At 38.0% G+C, this 21,389-nt stretch overlaps 1 protein-coding gene across 3 annotated transcripts; it reads right to left on the bottom strand.

Moving 5' to 3' along the window:
* Positions 1-7,741: 7,741 nt before the first annotated feature.
* On the bottom strand, positions 7,742-13,657 carry LOC125238008. Of its 3 annotated transcripts, none has more exons than XM_048145280.1 (3): positions 12,331-13,657; positions 7,980-12,238; positions 7,742-7,895 (listed from the first exon to the last, which is right to left on the bottom strand). In XM_048145280.1, exons 1-2 carry the CDS (start codon positions 13,496-13,498, stop codon positions 12,195-12,197), a joined length of 1,212 nt encoding a protein of 403 aa, XP_048001237.1. In that variant the 5' UTR covers positions 13,499-13,657; the 3' UTR covers positions 7,742-7,895; positions 7,980-12,194. The 3 variants fall into 3 exon arrangements, with proteins under 3 accessions (XP_048001237.1, XP_048001236.1, XP_048001235.1); XM_048145279.1 differs by having other exon boundaries at positions 7,743-7,895; XM_048145278.1 differs by having other exon boundaries at positions 7,743-7,895; positions 7,980-13,657.
* Positions 13,658-21,389: the final 7,732 nt, after the last annotated feature.

Genomic DNA, 21,389 nt, shown 5'->3' with positions numbered 1-21,389 from the left:
CTGCACTAAATTTCACTATAATGTCATATTACACACACACACACTTTAAAATAGTGTAAAATAATATAGTTATGTAATTATACTTACCACGATTGTTTGTACAAAACTTAAATTTCTTGATAAGCATAAAAACTTTACTCTAGTCTGTCAAGCTGTTTCCGTCACTAGAAATAAGCAGTAAAATAAAAAAAATCGGGTCTTAGATTAAATTAAATTTCGCGCCTTTTTCTAGTGACTTGACTGACTCCACTTACCTACTTAAAATTACGTCATAAGTTTCATCCGTTTCCATACCTTGTTGACTGGACTATTTTATAAGTAAAGAATTCCTTGAAATATGTGCAATATTAATATTAATGTATCGTTAAGGTTGGATGTAAAAATTCGAATTTAATAAATGTAATGAATTTAAGGCATTTCTTAATAAATTGGGCTTGCCGCTGTCTCTTAACGTTCCTTATTTTGTACAAAAAAATCGTTTATTATAAAAAATATATCCATTTTGGTTTTCTTTCATACGAATATTTAACCCCTGGAACGCCGATATAAAAAATGCTACTGAATTATTAATTAATACCTTTGATTAATTACCTTTGATTAATAATTATTACCTTTGATTTATTAATTAAAGTCAAAATTGTCTGTGACGGATACGGGACACGGCATTCGAGCGGTTAAAAGATGGATTCTTGGCTAGGCCCCCCAGTAGGCCTAGCACATGATGGCCGCGGGAGTATGTCGCCGCGAGATAGATGACACGTCTTTGTCTAATTGTATTAATGACATAAGGACAGGTAGTCTATCTCGCGGCGACATACTCCCGCGGCCATCATGTGCTAGGCCTGCAGATGGGTTTATTTTAATTTTTGCATTTACTTAAAGATGGTAGGCCCATTTGAAATTGCCTTATGAGATTGGTTCTTTTTATTTGTGATGTGGAACAGTGGAACACAATATTAGTTTGTTCCTGACGTAGCACAAATGGAAATAACAGGGGCCCGTTTCTCGAAAGGTACAAGCCTTGTATTACAAGTGCGCGAACTGTCAAATCGTATGGGTTGTCATGAAAACACACTTGTAATACAAGGCTTGTACCTTTCGAGAAACGGGCCACTGGTCTAATAGAATAAAGATCTATTGTTAGGCTCACACTCATTTGTTTCTTACCTAAATCAAAGACATATATCTCAAACGTTCTCCCAATCCACACAATTTACGTTTACTTGTCGTCACAAAACTGACATAGAGTTAATTTTTGTTAACGACTTACGCTAATTGGGGGGACCCAAAATCTGAAAATGCCCAAACGAGCGATCTTTGGTTGAAAGACGATTTGTTTGGGATCGCATGTCGATAAGCTTGGGAAGACACTTACGGTAAAATATGTATCTAGCAAAGTTTTTATAACGCAATGAAGGCATTTTTTTTGTCGTTATTTCATTTGATCTTAAAAACAGAACTTTTAATTTTGCCAGCGCTTGACATAATGTAGTGTGAGTCTAAAATCTCATGAATCTAAAGTGTACATTGTACCTATTTCTGATCTGTTCACCTAACATGTGAAATAAACAAATGTTTCAAAATCTTCATTCGTCTTTCCTTGCATTTGATTCCTATCCAAGCTAAAATTATAAATTGGAAAGTGTATGTGTCCGTTTGTTTGTCCCCCTTTCACGGCAAAACGAAGCGACGAATTGAAGTGATTTTTTAAGTGGAGATAGTTGAAGGGATGCAAAGTAACATAGGCTACTTTTTGTCTCTTTCTAACGCGAGCAAAGCCGCGGGCAAAAGCTAGTATTAATATAATATTAACGCGGGCGATTAACGGCTGATGATGATGATGATGACCACGACAATCCAAATTTCGTTATCTGGGCAGATTTCTTGTCTGTTTTACTTTTTTTCAAATGTGCGAATTTTTTGTACTTTTACTATTCAGAACCATGAGCTCTGTCGATTCCGCACGAAAAAAAAATGTCCTACATTTTTTTTATTTCCACTGACACAATTTCCCATAGAATTTGTTTGATCGTAACTCAGAGGAAAACAAAAAAAAATGTATGGAAATTTCGGGACATTTTTTGTCTCCTATTAGAATCGAAAGAGCTCATGATTCCGAGTAGAAAGTGTAAAAATTTTCAAAAACAAAAAAAAGTGAAATCGACAAGAAAATAAAAATATGTCCAAATGTGGGAATTCTTTTACTTTTACTACGACTCAGATTCATGAGCTCTGTCCGATTACGCACAAGAAAAAAAAATGTCCTAAGTACTTACATTTTTTTTATTTCCGCTGAGTTACAATTTCAAGAGATTTAATCTTTGCAGGTAACACCCTTTTTTATTGTAAATCCGACTTACTGGCTTGACTGTAAATTTATCGTATATTTTTTTGGCAATTTTACTCTTAGTAGTTTCGGAGATAAGGAGGGGGGGGGGGGTAATTTTTTGCCTATTTTTTTAAATTTCTTGAAAATTATTTAAAAACATATTTTTGAAATGATTACTTTTAAATTTAAAAAGCTCTTTCATTTGATATGCAACACAGAAGAGCTGGTGGCCTAGCGGTAAGAGCGTGCGACTTTCGATCCGGAGGTCGCGGGTTCGAACCCCGGCTCGTACCAATGAGTTTTTCGGAACTTATGTGCGAAATGTCATTTGATATTTGCCAGTCGCTTTTCGGTGAAAGAAAATATCGTGAGGAAACCGGACTAATCCCAATAAGGCCTAGTTACCCTCCGGGTTGGAAGGTCAGATGGCAGTCGCTTTCGTAAAACTATTGCCTACGCCAAATCTTGGGATTAGTTGTCAAAGCGGACCCCAGGCTCCTATGAGCCGTGGCAAATGCCGGGATAACGCAAGAAGGATTTGATATGCAATGCAACACAATGTAGTTCAAAAAAAGATTTTTTTAATGTTCACTTTTAAATTACATGTCCGTTTTTGTGTCACGGTTTACATAATTATGTGTGCCAAATTTCAAGTTAATCGGTTCAGTAGTTTCGGAGAAAATTGACTGTGACAGACGGACAAACAGATGCACGAGTGATCCTATAAGGGTTCCGTTTTTCCTTTTTGAGGTGCGGAACCCTAAAAATGAACGTAGCTGACCAACCCCGAAATCATGAATAGGCTGTTACTTATTTTTAAATTAAAGGAAAAATGGAAAAAATTCACACCTCCGGCAGGACTCGAACCACAGAACTTAATTTAGATAGAAGAAACAAATTCATATATTTGTATAGGGGCCGAGCGTGTCAAATTTTGTACTGAAGTTGATTCTTGCCTGTAATTTTAAATATGTCTCAGGCTCTTGATTGTTCATAATTTTTGTGTTGTTGCAATTGAATATCACGTAACGAGGCATTTTTATGTTTTGGTTGAGTTCAACTTACAAAAATTGACGCCCGAAAGCTGCAAGCTGCGAGTAAAGACGGACAACTCAGTGGATTTCACTGAGTTCATTTGACACGCTAAGTAGATACGTTTGCTTGATCTATGGTATATATGACATCTGTGACTCGAACGCAGTTGGTAAGCGTGATGGCCCCGGCAAGGCCAAAGGTCGCAGGTTCGAGTCCTGCCGGAGGTGTGAATTTTTTCCATTTTTCCTTTAATTTAAAAATATGTAATATCGCTCGCAGACGTTTCTGCATGATAAAAAACAAATTTAGGCTGTTACTTTTTTTTCCCGCGATTTCAGTGTTGGGCCCATAGTAAAAGTTTCTAAGTGTGACTTAAACATTAACTCCCTTATTCATAAACGTACACTTAAGTTATCAAGCTGATAATAGTTATTTGTTATACAAGGAGGCAAAGTTGTATTTTAACGCCGAGTGTGGGAATTGAAAAACGAGCAAGTGAAAGGATTCTATCGTTGAACCACGAGCGAAGCGAACTTGCGAGTTTTTTAACACACGAGAAGTAAAATACATTTGCACCCGAGTGTAACACAAAACTTTTCCCCTTACTACAGCGAGGAAACTACAACGCAAAAATGCGTTTATCACTCACTGCTTCCAGCAGTTTCACAGGTGGTAAATCATCTTTATTACTAGATTCACCTACTTTTATCAATTTTAAAGCAGTTATTTTGACTTTATTCAAGGTCAAATTACTTTACCCACTAGTGGATAAAATGCGTTTTACCCGCTGGTATTAAAGGACAAAACACGTGTTTCCGAGCTAGTGAGGGGAAAAATACATTTGCACCCGTGTGTAACACAAAACTTTTCCCCTCACTAATATAGCGAGGAAACTACAACGCAAAAAATGCGTTTATCGCTGCTTCCAGTAGTTCCACATGTGGTAAATCATCTTCATTACTAGATTCACCTACTTTTATCAATTTTAAAGCAGTTCATTTGACAATATTCAAGGTCAAATTACTTTACTCACTAGTGGATAAAATGCGTTTTTACCCGCTGGTATTAAAGGACAAAACACGTGTTTCCGAGCTAGTGAGGCGAAAACGTCGTTTGTCCCTTTCCGACGTATTGTGATAGAAAGGTACGAACGACTTCATCGGCTTAATAACTTATGTACGTTTGTTAACTAGTGTACGTTTATTATGAATAAGGGGGTAAGTAAGTATTTAAGGGGTTTGAGATTTTGCTTTCCGTTCAGTTACATATTTTACAATAAATAGCAAAAGAAATGACGTAGTCATGTTTTCTAAGTGTGACCTAATTAATTTTATACAGGATGGGTCCTGTCACATAAGCAAAACATTTAACTGTAGTTAGGCTATACTCCTTAATTTGGCAAACATTTGTTCGGCGACTTTTAAAAATTATGAAATCACAATTTTTTTTTATTTTCATACAAAATAAATGTTAGCTTCAATGTACGCTATTATTTTTGTCATTGACGTTGTCTGTCAAGCAATACACCTCTCAGTAAAAACTTTTAAGGGTGATAAAAATCAAAATACAAGTTATTTTTAAAAGTTTCTGAATAAATTTTGGTCAGTTTAACGAGTATCTAGGCATAGTATAATAAAGAGTACTATCGTACAGTATGGCCACTCCCGCTCCCCGATAAAGTGACCGCATGTCAAAAACGCGAACAGTCGACCTGTCATATCTCACTCATACAAGCATAGTACGCGTTCACCTACACGAGCTTAGAATGTGTGATAGGAACGCGCCTCTTTCATATATTTGATCGCCAGTGTCCGAGATGTGATCTAGGCAAGAATCTTATCTTGGATCTAGGCTACAGTTTTTTGCTTTTGTGACAGATTCCACCCGGCGTAGTAAATGTCATTGAGTAATTAATTACTCAAAGGTAAATGTAGACAAAAGTAAGTAGTCTATTCTAAATTTGAAAGGTATATATTGAATATCTGATTAAGATTCCACGTCATATGAACCAATATTTATTATCTTTAAGTTATATTATTGATAAATACTAATAAAAAATTGATACAATAAAAAACTAGGCAATTAAAAATTAAAAATTGAATCTAAAGAGGCCCGTGAGACAAAGTGCCTAAGATGCTGGCAGCATTTCCTCTTTAAGTTTAGAATATTTAATATTATAACGGATTCAGCCGCTTTTTTGTGGGTTTAATTGAAATACTGACAAAGTATAAAGGCAGAATATATTTCCGAATTTGGATCATTACAATCGGGAAGATTAAATAATAAAGACAATATTACTATAGAAAACGAACAGCGCCCAAGACTGGTACTTGATAGAACTCATAGCAGAAATTGACCAGACAATTTGAAACCCCTCAACTGCCAAGCATGACATCCGTTTATCCGAAAATCGGTTGACGGAGCTGTCGAACGGGCAATTAAAACTGAAGTCCGACACGTCGTGTGGACACTCGCCGCGTGATGGGTTAATATAAAATCGTGGGGACCACGATGGGGGCAGGACGCAGGACAGATTCTAATTTTGTCATTATTTAACACATTGCGTTCATTGTCCGAAAAGTAAATAGTAATTGATTCAATTAATATAGTGTAATCCATACTAATATTATAAATGGGAAAGTGTGTGTGTATGTTTGTTTGTCCGACTGTCCGTCTTTTACGGCAAAACGGAGCGACGAATTAACGTGATTTTTTAAGTGGAGATAGTTGAAGGGATAGAGTGGCATAGGCTATTTCTTGTCTCTTTCTAACTCGAGCGAAGCCGTGGGCAAAGTTAGTATGTTATAAAATAAATAAAATAATCCTATTTTGTTTTTAACTAACAATGTTTGAGTAAAATACCTAAAAGATCAACAAGCTCGAACTAGTACTAGTACCAATCATCACCATCATTAGGCCATGTACATCGTTACAGTGATTTGAGCAGCACCAGTAGGTAGTCACTCGGTACTACATATTAAATTACAACAGGTATATTTTTACTAGTTTACACTCTGTCTTGACAATAAAAATAATCTGTATCGCAACCAAAACCCGAAAATATCTAGTTATAAACTTAGGTCACCTAAATGTCCTAGGAACCCCGCAGCCTGGCCACCGACACGTCGGCTCCACACTCGCGAAAGAGCCCTCCGCTTTAATCATCGACTTGTCATCCGATTTGTCATGCGACTCATCATTCATAGTCACACTTCAAGTTTAAGAGGTAATAGGAGTGGTAATTTCTTCGTACAAATGTATAATATTCTTCCGGTCTGGCCTCACTTTATCCTTCTGAAACTATAGCACTTTATCCACAAGAATACAAAGTAAATTCTTCAAATTTTAACTTGATCTCGGATCTGTCAGAATCTTGATGACCACTCTGAAAACGCTACAAACTCCCAAACTATATAATTCCACTTGATCACACAAATGTAGCCTTCATTCCCAAACAATATCAAAGGCGACATCTGACGTTAGACCGAGACAACACAAAGAGCCGCTGCAGGCTAGTCTTGGCCTGACGCTCGCCTGCGGCCAAGACGGGCAAAGCTTTGTTATTTTTGATGCCGACATTGATATGGTAAAAGGTTGATGTAACTTGTTTTTGGAGTATTTTAGTTATAGGTTACATTTCACCGCGATATTTGTATTAAAATTAGTGAGGCTTAGCCAAGAAACAACAATCAGTTATAGAAAAAAAAACGCTGCGATCATTCCGATACATTTTCATTTTTCGTTTGATAGGTATTTTAATCACTCGTGTAACTTAATTTAATGTATGCTAGAGTCGTGATTAATTTAATCAGATATAATAGAATATTCCTCTTCTTACCAAAAACAAATAGAAACGGATAAAAACTCTTTTTTTACTCATGAACTATGGTGTCCATTACTGAGTTTGTTGTCCAACAAGATATATGTACGATTAAATTAGATTTATTAATCGTATCATGCTAACATGATAAATAGCGATATTATATCAAATAATTAGACATAAAAATAGATAGCCACCCAACTTTATCTACTTAAATGTCTTTGACCTCAGTTTACAATATTCGTTTTTCTAGTTTTCGGTTCAATTCTAAATTTTCATAAACATTCTTCCTAGTTGACGATCAGAGCAATACTCTTTATTACTCTCTGATTGCCTGAGTTTAACAAGACATAACGAGATATTCTGAACATTACAATAAAGTAGTAAAGACTGAGAGATGAAGTGATTTCCATAAGTATATTCTTCTCTAGATTCTAAATCATAAACATTCTTCCTAGTTTATGAGCCCGATTCTTTCCCTGTCCTCCCCTTATACCGACCCACAACCATTTGGCATATTCTTGGCTGTTTCTATCCTAATCCGTCATTCTTACGTTATCCCTTCATCTCTCTGATCCAATTATGATTCTATATTTCTAACACTCACCGATTTAACGTCGAGTCTTCTCTCCTTCCTTCAACTTACTTCTTTTCTATTTTCCCGCCACACGAACCTTGTCCGTCCGGTCGCAACGTGTCTCTTTCCCCTTACTGTCAAAGTCATTCGTTCTTTTATAAAACCAGTTAATCGGTGTTACCAGTATAAATAATAATCTGTCAAAATCATACAGTTACCTGCTAATTTGTTGAGGATCGCGTTCGTCGCGACACTCCCAAACGGCCAGGAGTTCCTATAGCAGTGCTATCAGCTGGCTCGTCCATTGGGCAATCTTTTCTCTTGCCCGGACGGCAGCTGCTCGTCTGCTTCTTTCTTCATTGCCATATGACACAGTTTCCACTGTCTCTGTAGTCTCATTACCTTCAGTCACTGTTTTGTCACTCTCGCCAGTACCATTTTCTTGCCCTCTCTCTACCGGAGTGAGTATGTCCTCTAAACCCACAGTCTCTTGTGTGCTATCATTATCTTCTGCAATGTCAGGTCGCATTGGTCCTGTAGCTTCCTTTTCAAGATGTGTGCTTTCTATTTCCTGTACCCCTGTAGTTCTATCCTCCGAAGATTCTTCTACATTCTGTACATCTGGATTTTCTTGATTTCTCACTCCTGTTTCAGAATAATCTAGCCTAGCCTCTTCGACCTCTAGCGGATACAAATGACCTATTGATCTTATAAATTCCTTTCCTTCCACATCAACCTTTGCAACCCTACACTCTCCATCGGCTCCTCGTTCTAAACTGATGATTTTGCCCACTTTCCAGTTCTCTCTATTTTTTGATTCTCCTTTAATCTGGACTATATCACCAATCTGAGGGTTTTGATTAGATCTAACCCGAGGTTCCTTGTGTGAATGTTGATATCTTTCACGAAGACTGCAAAGGTATTGTCCTAGGAACATTCTCTTAAATTCTTCTAAGATCATTTTGCCCTTTTTCCATCCTTCTATTAGATTTTCTTTCGTGACTGACCCCCCTGGATACGGATTTTGCATGGAAGGTTCGATCGCTATACATTTCCCGTAGGTTAAGAAATCAGCCGGTCTTAATACATATTCTATGTCAGAACCAACGCATGTAAGTGGACGTGAGTTCGCCACAGCTTCGATTTCCTTGACTACTGTACTCAACTGTGTGTCGTTTAGAACTCCTTTTCCTAGGGTTTTCTTCATGCAATTCTTTACAACGCCGATCAGTCGTTCATAAAAACCTCCATGCCATGGACTGAGCTGAGGGATAAATTTCCACCTTATTTTATTGTCCATGAAGTATACATTTGATAATAGTTGTGCAGTTAATTTAAACTGTAACGCATTGTCTGAGACTATGAGTTCTGGTCTTCCCCGTGTAGATATGAATCTTCTCATTGCAAGTAAACATTCCTCTGCAGTCAAATCCTTAACTACTTCCATGTGAATTGCTCGTACTGCTAGGCAAGTATACAGGCAGATCCATCTTTTATTCATCTGTCCATTTTCCTTTACAAAGATTGGCCCGAAATAGTCAATTCCTGTGTATGTGAAAGGAGCACTGTAGTTAGCTCGTTCTGCTGGCAGAGCTGGTGTGGGAGGGAGTTTGTAGGGACCACCGCCATGTTTAATACATTGCTGACATTTCCTTATTATTCTTTGAACCTTTGCCTTTCCCTGAGGAATCCAATACTTCTGTCGGATAATGCTCAGTGTATGTGGGGCTCCCACATGGTAGTAGTTTTGATGAGTCTCCAGAATCAGGTTGTCAGTAAATTCAGAGTTCTTAGGTATTAGTATCGGATATTTGGTGTCATATGAACACATTGTGTTCATCATTCGACCTTTACATCTTAATAATCCGTCCATGTCCACAAATAGTCCTAAATTTCTAGACAGACTTGTTTTCTTACCCGCTACCTCTTGAGGGAAGTGTAATTTCTGTAAACTCTTTATGTCTTTGCAGTTTCCATCAACTCCGGTGGCAGAAACCGGCATATGGTCCTTGTCTTCCATATTCTCTATATCTATGATCATTCTTTCTATATTTTCCTGTTCTATGGTTCCTCCGATGGATTCTCCTTCATGAGTTGACATATCTACCTCCATGGTATCTCTTGTCGAGTCGGTTCCTGCTAAAAGAACTGACTGGCCATGTTCTTGCAATTTTGGCCAGGCCTCCTCACTCAGCAAAAGAAATTGAGGTCCATTGAACCATAATTCCTTCTTCACATGCCAAAGTTCCGGTCGTGTTGCTAGATCTGCAGGGTTCAAATCTGTACTGACATATCTAGGTTCAATATCTTTTTCCTGTTTGATTTCGTTTATTCTTCTACTAACGAATGGAGGCAATAACTTTTCTGATTTCATCCAGTATAAAATTATTTCACTGTCTGACCAAAGACATAGACGTGTCAGTTCTGTTTTAAGTGTTGTCTTGACATAAGTCAAGAGTCGCTTCCCAATGACGAATCCGAGTAATTCTAGTTTCGGTATTTTTAGGTCTTCTGTGTGGTTTATCGGGGTGATCCGGGATTTAGCCATTATGAGCATTACTTTAGTGCTCTTTTCTTTTTTATTCACAATCCTGAGGTATACTACGGCTGAGTAGGCTCTTTTAGATGCGTCAGTGAAGCAATGAAGTTCACATTCTGTGTCTCTATTTGGTGACAGCCCAACATGTCTAGGAATTTCTATTTCAGCAGCAGTCTTCAGAGCATTCACTGCCTTCTGCCATTCTTCTTCCAAGTCCTCTGGTAATTGAGTGTCCCATTTCTCTTTCCTTTTCCATAGTTCCTGAAGAAGGAGTTTGGCAGGTAAAACTAAAGGTGCTGCAAATCCACACGGATCATATAATGAGGCTAGAGTTCTCAATATTCCTCTTTTTGTCATGGCTATCTTGTCTTGATTTCTTTCCACTAGAGTTTCACCCAGCCTCAGTTTTAGTATATCCTTGTTCATGTGCCAGGTAAGACCTAATACCTTTGTTGATTCGGTATCCTTGGACCGAAACTGTTTTGGGATACTCTTCAGTAATACATTATTGTTAGATGTCCATTCTCTTATATTCATTGATAGCTCGGTGAATGTAGTCCTCGTTTGGTTCACCAGATGACGAGCTTCCTCTATCGTGTCTGTGCCCGTGACTAGGTTGTCGACATAGGTTCTATCTGCTATCTCTGACATAAGATTTTGGTCACCCTTTGACATATGATGTCGAATTGTAGCAGTTAACAAAAACGGACTGGATATGATCCCAAACGGGACACGACAAAAGCGCATGTGGAGAAGGTTATTCTCATTTACTCCTGCTTTGGGGTTCTTCAACCATAAGAACCTGGTTACATCCCTGTCCTCCTGTTGCAGTCCAACCTGAAGGAAAGCCTTTTCCACATCCGCTGTGATTCCAATCTTATTGACTCTGAATCTCAAAAGGAGAGCCGTCAGGTCCTCAAGCATCGAAGGTCCTCTGTACATACACTCATTGAGGCTTTTACTATTCTTAAGTTTAGCAGAACCATCATATACCACCCGTCCCTTCTTTCCTTTCTGAAGAATAATATGATGAGCGAGATAGTGAACAGGGTGTGTCCTGGAGTCGACTTCCGAAGGATCTATAACTTCTATAACTCCTGAAGCTAGTTGTTCTCTCAGAATGCTATCATACTCTTCCATTGCATGTAGTTCTAATCTTTGTATTAAACTCGATAGTCTCCCATAAGCAAGACCATAATTGGTAGGTAAATCCGGTGGGTATGTTATCCAGGGCCATTTCACCTGATATCTCTTGTCCTCATATTTAACTGTATTGTTAAAGTGTTTGATGGCCTCTTCTTCTCTAGTTATCTTGGGAGAGTCAACAATCCCAATACTTTCTAAAGCCCATAGAAACTTGATGTCTGGTTCCCGGAAGGGTAAGTCTGGTGTTACGAGATAGGGTGTTACTGATTCTTGACATTGGCAGTACATGATGACAGATAGTGTATTCGTTTTCTCTTCTTGCCGGACCTTGCCAGCAATCATCCAGCCGAAATCTGAGTTAATTAAATATAGGTGATCCTTCAGCAAGAACATTTCCTTCCTGAGAAATGAGTAACAATAGTCGCCACCTATCAGTATTTGTGGTTCTTCACTAGCAGACCCATCATCAGCTATAACATCAACAGCATCAATCCCATCCATACTCATAGGGGGACCAAGATAATTGGTTATATGACGTACAATATTAACTCGAATATCTCTTGTGATTCCTCTCCTAGTTCTGATTCGGATGTCTGCTGATGGGCTGGAAATGTTGACTGGATCCTCAGCCCCAAAAACAAATACTACTAGTTGATCTTCTTGATCTGTCACTAAGTCTAGTTCCTTTGCAAGCTTCCTGGTAATATAACTGCGACCACTGCCATTGTCAAGCATCAATCTTCGTGTTTTAATTCTGTTTGAGTTCTTCTGCCCCACCTCCACTATGGCCGTCTGTAGGTAAGAACAATAATTAAGTTCAATATTTTTGTCTTTAAAATCTGGTAAAGATATAGATTCCATACACATGGTATTATTACTATTACCTGTTTTCTTCGGACATAGTGCTTGATTGTGTGTTCCTTGGCAGAAATAACAGGGCTTCTTTTTGGTACACGTTGTTGTCCTGTGCCCTTCCTTAAAACAAATGTAGCACCTTTTCCCTAATTTCTTTTTTCTCTCATTAATGTCCTTAACCACCATGCAGGATGCATTGTAATGGGGCCCTTCGCAGAAAATACAGGCCATCTTTGGTTTCTTATTTTTGGGCTCCCTATTCTCTGGTAGTTTTCTTTTAAACCCTTTCTTATGCGAAATCAGATGTGGTTTTCCTTTTTTCTGAGAACTCTGTGTGTTCACGTGTAACGCTCCTGTAGAAATTTTACTGACACTACCGGGGACAGGGTTCTCTTTGGCACTTTCCATAGCAGTAATAATTTTCTGTAAGCCACTACGAATATTTCCCGTGCTGTCTGCCAGAGCTAGCAAATGTAACTCATATATTACCTTCTCTGGAAATTTGGATAATATCGTAGAACGAAGATGATTGCCATCTATCGATTCTCCCAGGCTTTGCAGGGTCCTCAAATGCCTTTCGATTATGTTATAATTTGCTCTACATTCAGTGGCATTGTCACCTGCCCTTTCTAGGTTGTTGATGGCATCATAATGAGCATCAACAACCTTCTGTTGGTTCCCAAATCTCTCCTTTAGTATCTGTAGCGCAACCTTATAATTTAGCTCTGTAATACCAAGGCCTTCTACTGCTTGGAGAGCCTCTCCTTCCAGGCATCCTACTAAATAAGCCATTTTCTCTGAGTCTGGCAAGAGCTTGTCGTGTACATTGCTCTTAAACCTATCCCAAAACTCTGCCCACCGCAGCGTTTGTCCTTTGAACGTTGGTAGAGAGAGCTTCGGTAGCTTAGCTGTACTGGGCGCGACTGAAGGACCTTTTATTAAGGCTTTCATTTCCGTTTTCCAATCTTCTGCTAGAAACTGTGTTTTGGTATATATCTTTAAAGTCTCTAATGAGACTTGACTACCCTTTTCCATGTAAAAATGTATCTCCTTCGTCAATTTCGCGTTACATTCTTCCACAAGTTGGATTTGCTTGGTTAGCTCGTCTTCGGTCACTGTTGCTCCCGTATTCTGTTCCATGAGACTGACTAGACGATCATGGATGAGCTCCAATCTTAGCCGTATGGCGTCGTCCATTTTGAAATACTGAAAGTAAATAATTTCTTTCAATCCTACACCTATTTTTTCCCAAATTAGTTTAGTTTTCGTTAGACTATTGTCTCATTGAACTAATAAACATCGCGTAAACATGTTGCAAGTGTTTCCTTTGCATACAGGTTAAGATACTTAAGATGCCAGCCATGTGCTCATGTGGCTTGTAAGTACCTGGATTCTAATAAGAAACTTATCATTTAAAAACTTACGTTTATATTCTTGCTCCCTTGGGATCAACCCGGCGTTTCACACTGGTTTATTTACTATGATAAGTTGATAACTTAACAACACTGCCTACAGTGACCACTTTCGTTAACACAACCACGATGCTTTCTTACAAGAACTGCAATTCGCCATCTTAGTGAAATAAGTTTTTTCTTCCTATGCACTTTTCGCAAGATTGCATTTATTTACATCCTAACTTCAGACTCAATATTTACATACAAACAAATAGGTCCGAACTTATTCACAGATTAAAGGGCGCCAAAGCCGGCACGTACGTTTCCGTTTATAATTCTATATTTGGTTGCATTATTGACCTTAATAACCAATAAGAAACGTCTTAACTTCTACGTTGGCCAATAGCATCCACTTTTCCGTAACTAAAATTAATTTAGCGTAACGAGAACAAACTTGCGCAGTGTTGCCAGCCTGACTGTCAGAGGCGTTTTTCCGTCTATAACTCATATCGATTTCTTAAACCTATTTCACACTCTCCAACACCTGTGACGTAAATACATTCTTGCTCATACATTTTATATTTGTAAAATTTAAATATACAAGTTTATCTAGTTAATACGTGAAATAAATGCACAATCGTAATAAAATACATTTCTGTCTTACACTTTATTCGTGAGCCCGAGCTAGGATTCCTAGCATAGGTTTCCTTTGAACAAAGAGATAGAGAAAGGAAAAAAAATTGATCCTGCGAGACCAGACTAGGGTTCCCAGTCTATGTACTCATTTATTCTAATATTTCTAATAATATTCGACTTACATTAACATCCTACTTCCTGAGTTTCTAGCTCTCCAGCGTATTATGATTTTATGAGTTTCTAGGTCTCCACCGTTCTATGAGTTTCTGGGTCTCCACCGTCCTATGAGTTTCTTGGTCTCCACCGTCCTGTGAGTTTCTTGGTCTCCACCGTCCTGTGAGTTTCTTGGTCTCCACCGTCCTGTGAGTTTCTTGGTCTCCACCGTCCTGTGAGTTTCTTGGTCTCCACCGTCCTATTCCGTTGTACCTCGGAGCCTCCCGAGCCAAACGAAAAGGACATAAGTACGTTTCTTCTGTACATGCTTCGCTTACTAATGATATTCTCGCACAGCATCTTCACCATTTTGTCGTGACGTCCGTTCATCCTATGCAAGGCTGACGATCAGAGCAATACTCTTTATTACTCTAACCTCAACTATGCCTGAGTTCTAACAAGACATAACGACAAGATATTTCTGAACATATACAATAAAGTAGTAAAGACTGAGAGATGAAGTGATTTCCATAAGTATATTCTTTTCTAGATTCTAAATCATAAACATTCTTCCTAGTTTCTATTCTGATTGTTTGGCGGAGATTCTTTCTCCGCCGCGGGCCTCCACAACTCCCCTTATAGCCCGACCCTGTCCACTCACAACCATTTGGCATATTCTTGGCTGTTTCTATCCTAATCCGTCATTCTTACGTTATCCCTTCATCTCTCTGATCCAATTATGATTCTATATTTCTAACACTCACCGATTTAACGTCGAGTCTTCTCTCCTTCCTTCAACTTACTTCTTTTCTATTTTCCCGCCACACGAACCTTGTCCGTCCGGTCGCAACGTGTCTCTTTCCCCTTACTGTCAAAGTCATTCGTTCTTTTATAAAACCAGTTAATCGGTGTTACCAGTATAAATAATAATCTGTCAAAATCATACAGTTACCTGCTAATTTGTTGAGGATCGCGTTCGTCGCGACAGACGTGGTGTGAACAATAAATAATTCCTCGTGCAATTTTTTTTTAACAAATACATTACGTCTGATTCATAAATCGTGAGATCATGCAGATTGGTTCGATTCCGTCAATTAAAACAGACCGGTCATAATACTAGTGGGAAACAGGGTTTGTTAGCCTGTTATTAGACCTAATATACCTACAACTTATAATGGTAATATTGAGTGTTGTTACGTCATTTAACTCTGCTTGACTTAGCTACTGTTCCACAAACGTAGAATGATTTAAAGTAGTTGAACTTTATTTCCTAGCAAAAGGTCATTTTAAGACTACCCAATACGGTACCAATATCGGTGGCAGCAGTGGTAAGATCGGTACCACTACCAATTATGGAATATACCTACATATATGATATATATATATATATTATAACTGTTCTTTTCTTATCTAAATCAATATGCGAATTATTCTGCTTTATAGGTTAGTAACAAAGGCGACAGATGGTGAACCCTTAAAGACGATACACGAGGGGTCAATTCTCCATACAAACGTTCTCGACTATAAATTCCTCCCTAATTTTTGAAGATAGAGCAATGATTTTTTCAACACAGATTATAATTATTTTTATCTGTGTGGGACCGTTTTGATTTTTTTATTTTTAAAAACGCTAGAGCCAATAAAAATTTTCCAAAAATAGTCTTATTCATTATGGCGCAAAAAAGGTGTGATACCTACTCAAGATTGGTAACTGCAGGGAATAAAACATAGGTTTTATTGACCTAATTTAAATTCATTCATTATTGGTTTTGCGACATTTGCGTGTGTGAATAAAATAAACATTAACCTATAAAAACAACGGGTCCATCAATTAACTTTTAGCAACCTCTTAAATATCAATTAAAATCAGTTTAAAATTCGTTCAAAAAATGCACGTGGTTTTAATTCACGCGAGGAAATTCTAACAACAGAAAAATAAAAATATGTTTAAAAATCAATGTCGGAACATGAAACTCGATGAATACTTATAAAGAAAATTGTTTTGAAGATTGTGGGTTTGTCTCATAAAAAAGAATGCAATAAATAAATGATCAAACCTTTATAGTGCAATGCAAGTCCGACGCGCACTCAAAACAAGTTAATTTATGTAAAAACATTGTAAAAAGTAAATACTCTATATTATGTTACCTATATATTACCTATATGATGGTATCCAAGGTGAGATCATTTCAACCGGACTTTTTTTGCTTCACCGTTACTTTTTGTTAAGTGACACACATACAAGCTTACTAATAGTTTACTGTCATTCTATTTATTTTCCTTATGAATTTCTTACTAAATTTAATTTGAATTCATAGAAAGTTGTTTTGTTTATTCATGCAACTGTCCTTCCTGTAAACCAAAGTGTCATTCATTTTCCTTCTTTATATTAGGTAACCTCAATAAAAACTAATGTCCGTCGTCAACTGCATTTAGAAAAAAATACCGTAATGTAATTTGCCAAATTAATTTTCATTTTCCGGATGAAAGATGTTCAACCCGCACAATTGTTTTGATGATTAGGCACACGAGCAGACAGATTGTAAGCGATTAGTAGCCCATGGAACTGCAACACCAACGGAGATGCATTAGAAGCCTTTAAGATGGGTTGTAAATTTATTTTTATTAAAGAGTATCTTTACCCGCATGACATCACACTTGAATACATTTATGACCTAAAGCCCTGCATATATTATTAACAAAAGATAGGAGAAACGAGTCTGCGGGATAACGGAATCGGAATTGTGAATGAAGAGTAGAGCTGGACCGGCAATCCAGAAGGTTGTCGGTTTGAGTCCTGCTGGTGTGGATTTCTAATTTTTTTCTTTAATTTAATAATAGGTATGTAGTATAGCTCGCAGACGTTTCTGTGTGATAAAAAATAAGGGTATCCACCACTGGTGCCTGCCAAACGTGTCCAACACTGGTGCCATTATCTTAGTGATACATTATAGTAAATGACAATTTTTATTTAAACGGAACACATTTCTTTGTAAGTAAAAGTAAACAATGTACCGTACTATCAATACAGAAACATATACCCCAGCATAATTAGACCTTAAAATACTTAGGAATAATACTTAACTAAAGTTCTTAATAAATTGGATAATTTCTACCAAGAAGTTATAACAGAACAGCATGGACAGGTTTCGTATGACTCAGTGTGTGACACGCCGGTCAACTTATTTCTTTTTAATCAAGTTTAAACCTTAAGACTTCAAGTATAAAGATTGTAAATAACTTAGAGAGTTGATAATGAACTGGCATTTAATAAAAACAATGCCCAGTGTTGTGATAGCCAGTGAGAAGTGAGCGCGCAAAGCGACATCATGAGATTCGTTGTAAGTTTTTTTTTTATTTCGCGTTTTTAAAAGACTTACGAATTTGTAAACTGCCAGTGTGTTTTTAACCCCCGACGCAAAAACGACGGGGTGTGTATATTATAAGTTTGACGTTTCTGTCTGTCTGTCTGTGGCATCGTAGCTCCCGAACGGATGAACCGATTTAGATTTAGTTTTTTTTTGTTTGAAAGCATAGTTAGTCGGGAATGTTCTTAGCTATGTTTCATGAAAATCGGTCCACTATATTGCTGCCGGGGGTTTTCTGCAAAATTTTAATTTTGTGGTGAGGTTAGTTAAAATGCGTTTTATTTTGTAGTAGGTTGTGTATGAATATTAATTAAATACCATTGTTTTAATATTGAAACAAACTATTTAAAAGTTATCATTTAAATATACAAGGTGCTTGCGAGGAACCCATATAACTTTAACGGCATATTCTTGGTCACATTTTAAGACTAAAATGTCATATAAACTTTTCTAGGTTTCGTCTAGTTTCAGAGTTATTGCCAATTAAAAAAAAAACATTTCCGTATTGTTACTCAGAAAAGGTCTTCTTAACGGCGCTGATGCGCAGTTGTGGAGCATAGTCTCACAGTAGTCATTGATAGATGTCAAAATGTGACAAGAAAAACTTCCAAAAAATTTGGTTTTTAGAAAAATAAATTAAGTAACTCATTTTAATTGCCAACTTCATGGATAAAAATTACTATATATGTGAAAATACGTCCAAAAAAGTAAAAAAAAAAAAAATTTTTTTGCGAAAAATTTTAATTTTTTTTTCTTTCTTTTGGCCTCAGAAACGCGTGGTTCAAGTTATGCGGGTTCCTCGCGAGCACCTTGTATACGTTGGTGCGGTTGGTGCCTAAACTTTTTATGTATTGAACCCGGTTATCAGAATGATAACGACTTAATAGAGCAAAATTATATACCTAATAGTAGAGAATGTAGAGACAGAGACGATATCTTTATCTTAAAAAAACTGAGAACGCGGAACACAAAACTTGGTTATCACAAAAGGGGATGGCCGGGCACTGGGTACTTAAATTGATACACAAAAGACGACACGTTATAACATTTTGTTTGTGTGATTCGAGTTTGTTTGTGTGATTGCGATAAACTCAGTAGAAAGAATAGAAGAGAAAAGTGCCACTTTGATCCCTCGATATCTACGTGTTAAGTTAATAAGATTTTATTATTATTTTATGCGAATAAGTACTTATATCAAACCTCTAGCTTATTAAGCAAAGTCCTACACTAAAATGCCCGGGTGCCGTCAAGTGCAGATCCAGCTTCGTGCCCAGAGGGGGCGGGGGGTTGTCACGTGGTCTATTTCTATGGCCAACCTATGCGCCGGGGAGGGGGGGGGTCATGACCCCTGGATCCGCGCATGGGTGCCGTTATGTGGTTTACTTTGCAAAACTGGTCGACCTACCGCACAAGCAATCTAAATACCTGTGGTCAAAAGTATCTCTTATTTGGTTTCAGTTATTAGTGTTCTTAGTGCTGACTGCCCTAGCAGCGTGTGGGCTAGCTTCGCCCCTGCCCGGCAGATTTGAGATGGACACAGACATCAAACGGCCGCCCCGCACGCCACAGTTCGTCAAGGGACAGAAAGGAACCAGAGGTAAAAAATAAGGTAAATACGGGTGAGTGTGTCATAAAGGGAAGTGTGATTGCATGGCCTTTACATTTTATCTTTTACTCATTGTCACAGCACACCTCGGACACTGGCGATCAAATATTGAAAGAGGCGCATTCCCAGCACACAGTGTTAGCTCGTGTAGGTAAACGCGTACTATGCTTGTATAAGTGAAATATGACAGGTCGACTGTTCGTGTTTTTGACAGGCGGTAACTGTGAGGTAACCGAGAGGGGGTGGGCGGCACTTTCAGCGGGGAGCGGGAGTGGCCATACTGTACGATAGTACTCTTTATTATACTGTGGTCACCGTGACAAGTGTTTTTTCGAGTTCATACTTTTGCTAGGAGCGCTGGTAGCCTAGCGGTAAGTACGTGCGGCTCTCGTTCCGGAGGTCGCGGGTTCGAACCCCGGCTCGCACCAATGAGTTTTTCGGAATTTATGTGCGAAATGTCATTTGATATTTGCATGTCGCTTTTCGGTGAATGAAAACATTGTGAGGAAACCGGACTAATTCCAATAACGTCTAGTTACCCTTCGGGTTGGAAGGTCAGACGGCAGTCGCTTTCGTAAAAACTATTGCCTACGCCAAATCTTGTGATTAGTAGTCAAAGCGGACTCCAGGCTCCCATGAGCCGTGGCAAATGCCGGGATAAAGCAAGGAGGATGATGATTTTTGCTACTTGCTAATTAGTTACGATTAGTGGTAAACGTATGAACTCTGATCATAGGCCACTTCCCTTTATGACACACTTACCCGTATTGACCTATAGTACTATATTTAGTCACAAAAGAAGAAAATAAAGAAGGCGTTTAAGAATCCTGAATGGAGCAAAGGATTCTATAATATAATTGAATGATGCATGAGCGTAGCAAAAAGGAAATTCGTAACTCGTGTCGATTTAAAACACTCCCTTCGGTCGTGTTTTAATTTATAGCCTCTCGTATGGAACTTCCCCTTTTCCGCACTTGTACCTATCATGATGTAAATACCTACTACTACTATTTGTTATCAACACTTATCTCAATCACTCAATAATCATTTATTTACGACACCTTAGGACAAAAATCCATATTTTGTTAGTAATCATTAACATTATTTTCCCCTCACTAGATCGGAAACACGTGTTTTGTCCTTTAATACCAGCGGGTAAAAACACATTTTATCCACTAGTGGGTAAAGTAATTTGACCTTGAATAAAGTCAAATTAACTGCTTTAAAATTGATAAAAGTAGGTGATCCAGATCAGCAGGATCCAGCAATAAAGATGATTTACCACCTGTGAAACTACTGGAAGCAGTGATAAACACATTTTTTGCGTTGTAGTTTCCTCGCTTTAGTGAGGGGAAAAGTTTTGTGTTACACTCGGGTGCAAATGTATTTTCCTTCTCATGTGTTAAAAAACTCGCAAGTTCAGGATTCTATTCTCGAACCACTCACTTGGCTCGTGGTTCAACTATAGAATCCTTTCACTTGCTCGTTTTTCAATTCCACGCTCAGCCTTAAAATACAACTTTGCCTATTTAACTATTATATTTGAATGTTTTTTTTTTTCAGTGCCCGACCCCCACAATCTCCGTAAAGGCGAGTACATCTGTGGGAACAAGATCTGCAGCCTGAAGCCAGGAGAGATCCCGCCCCACTGTGCAGGGGGGTTATGCCAGTATAAGATATTTAAATAAACCTAGCTAGTATAAGTATTTACCTAAGTTTCATTTTTAAGGGGTAACATTAAATATGATCCATATAGTGAAGCCCTACGGACGGCTTTCTAACTTAATCCACAAGGAAAACCCTTCAATCTTGCCCCACCTTACTTTACTCCCACCTCAAACGTCGACAATGCCCTTACAACCCCACATTTATATCATTGGTTTCTTATATAATTAAAGAAAACAAATAGGTGGAAATAAAAAGCTCAAATA

Source organism: Leguminivora glycinivorella, chromosome 22, assembly GCF_023078275.1.
Source record: "Leguminivora glycinivorella isolate SPB_JAAS2020 chromosome 22, LegGlyc_1.1, whole genome shotgun sequence".
NCBI classification, from domain to species: Eukaryota; Metazoa; Arthropoda; class Insecta; order Lepidoptera; family Tortricidae; genus Leguminivora; species Leguminivora glycinivorella.
Note: the sequence above shows the minus strand (reverse complement) of the source record. Positions and strands in the feature narration are given on the sequence as shown.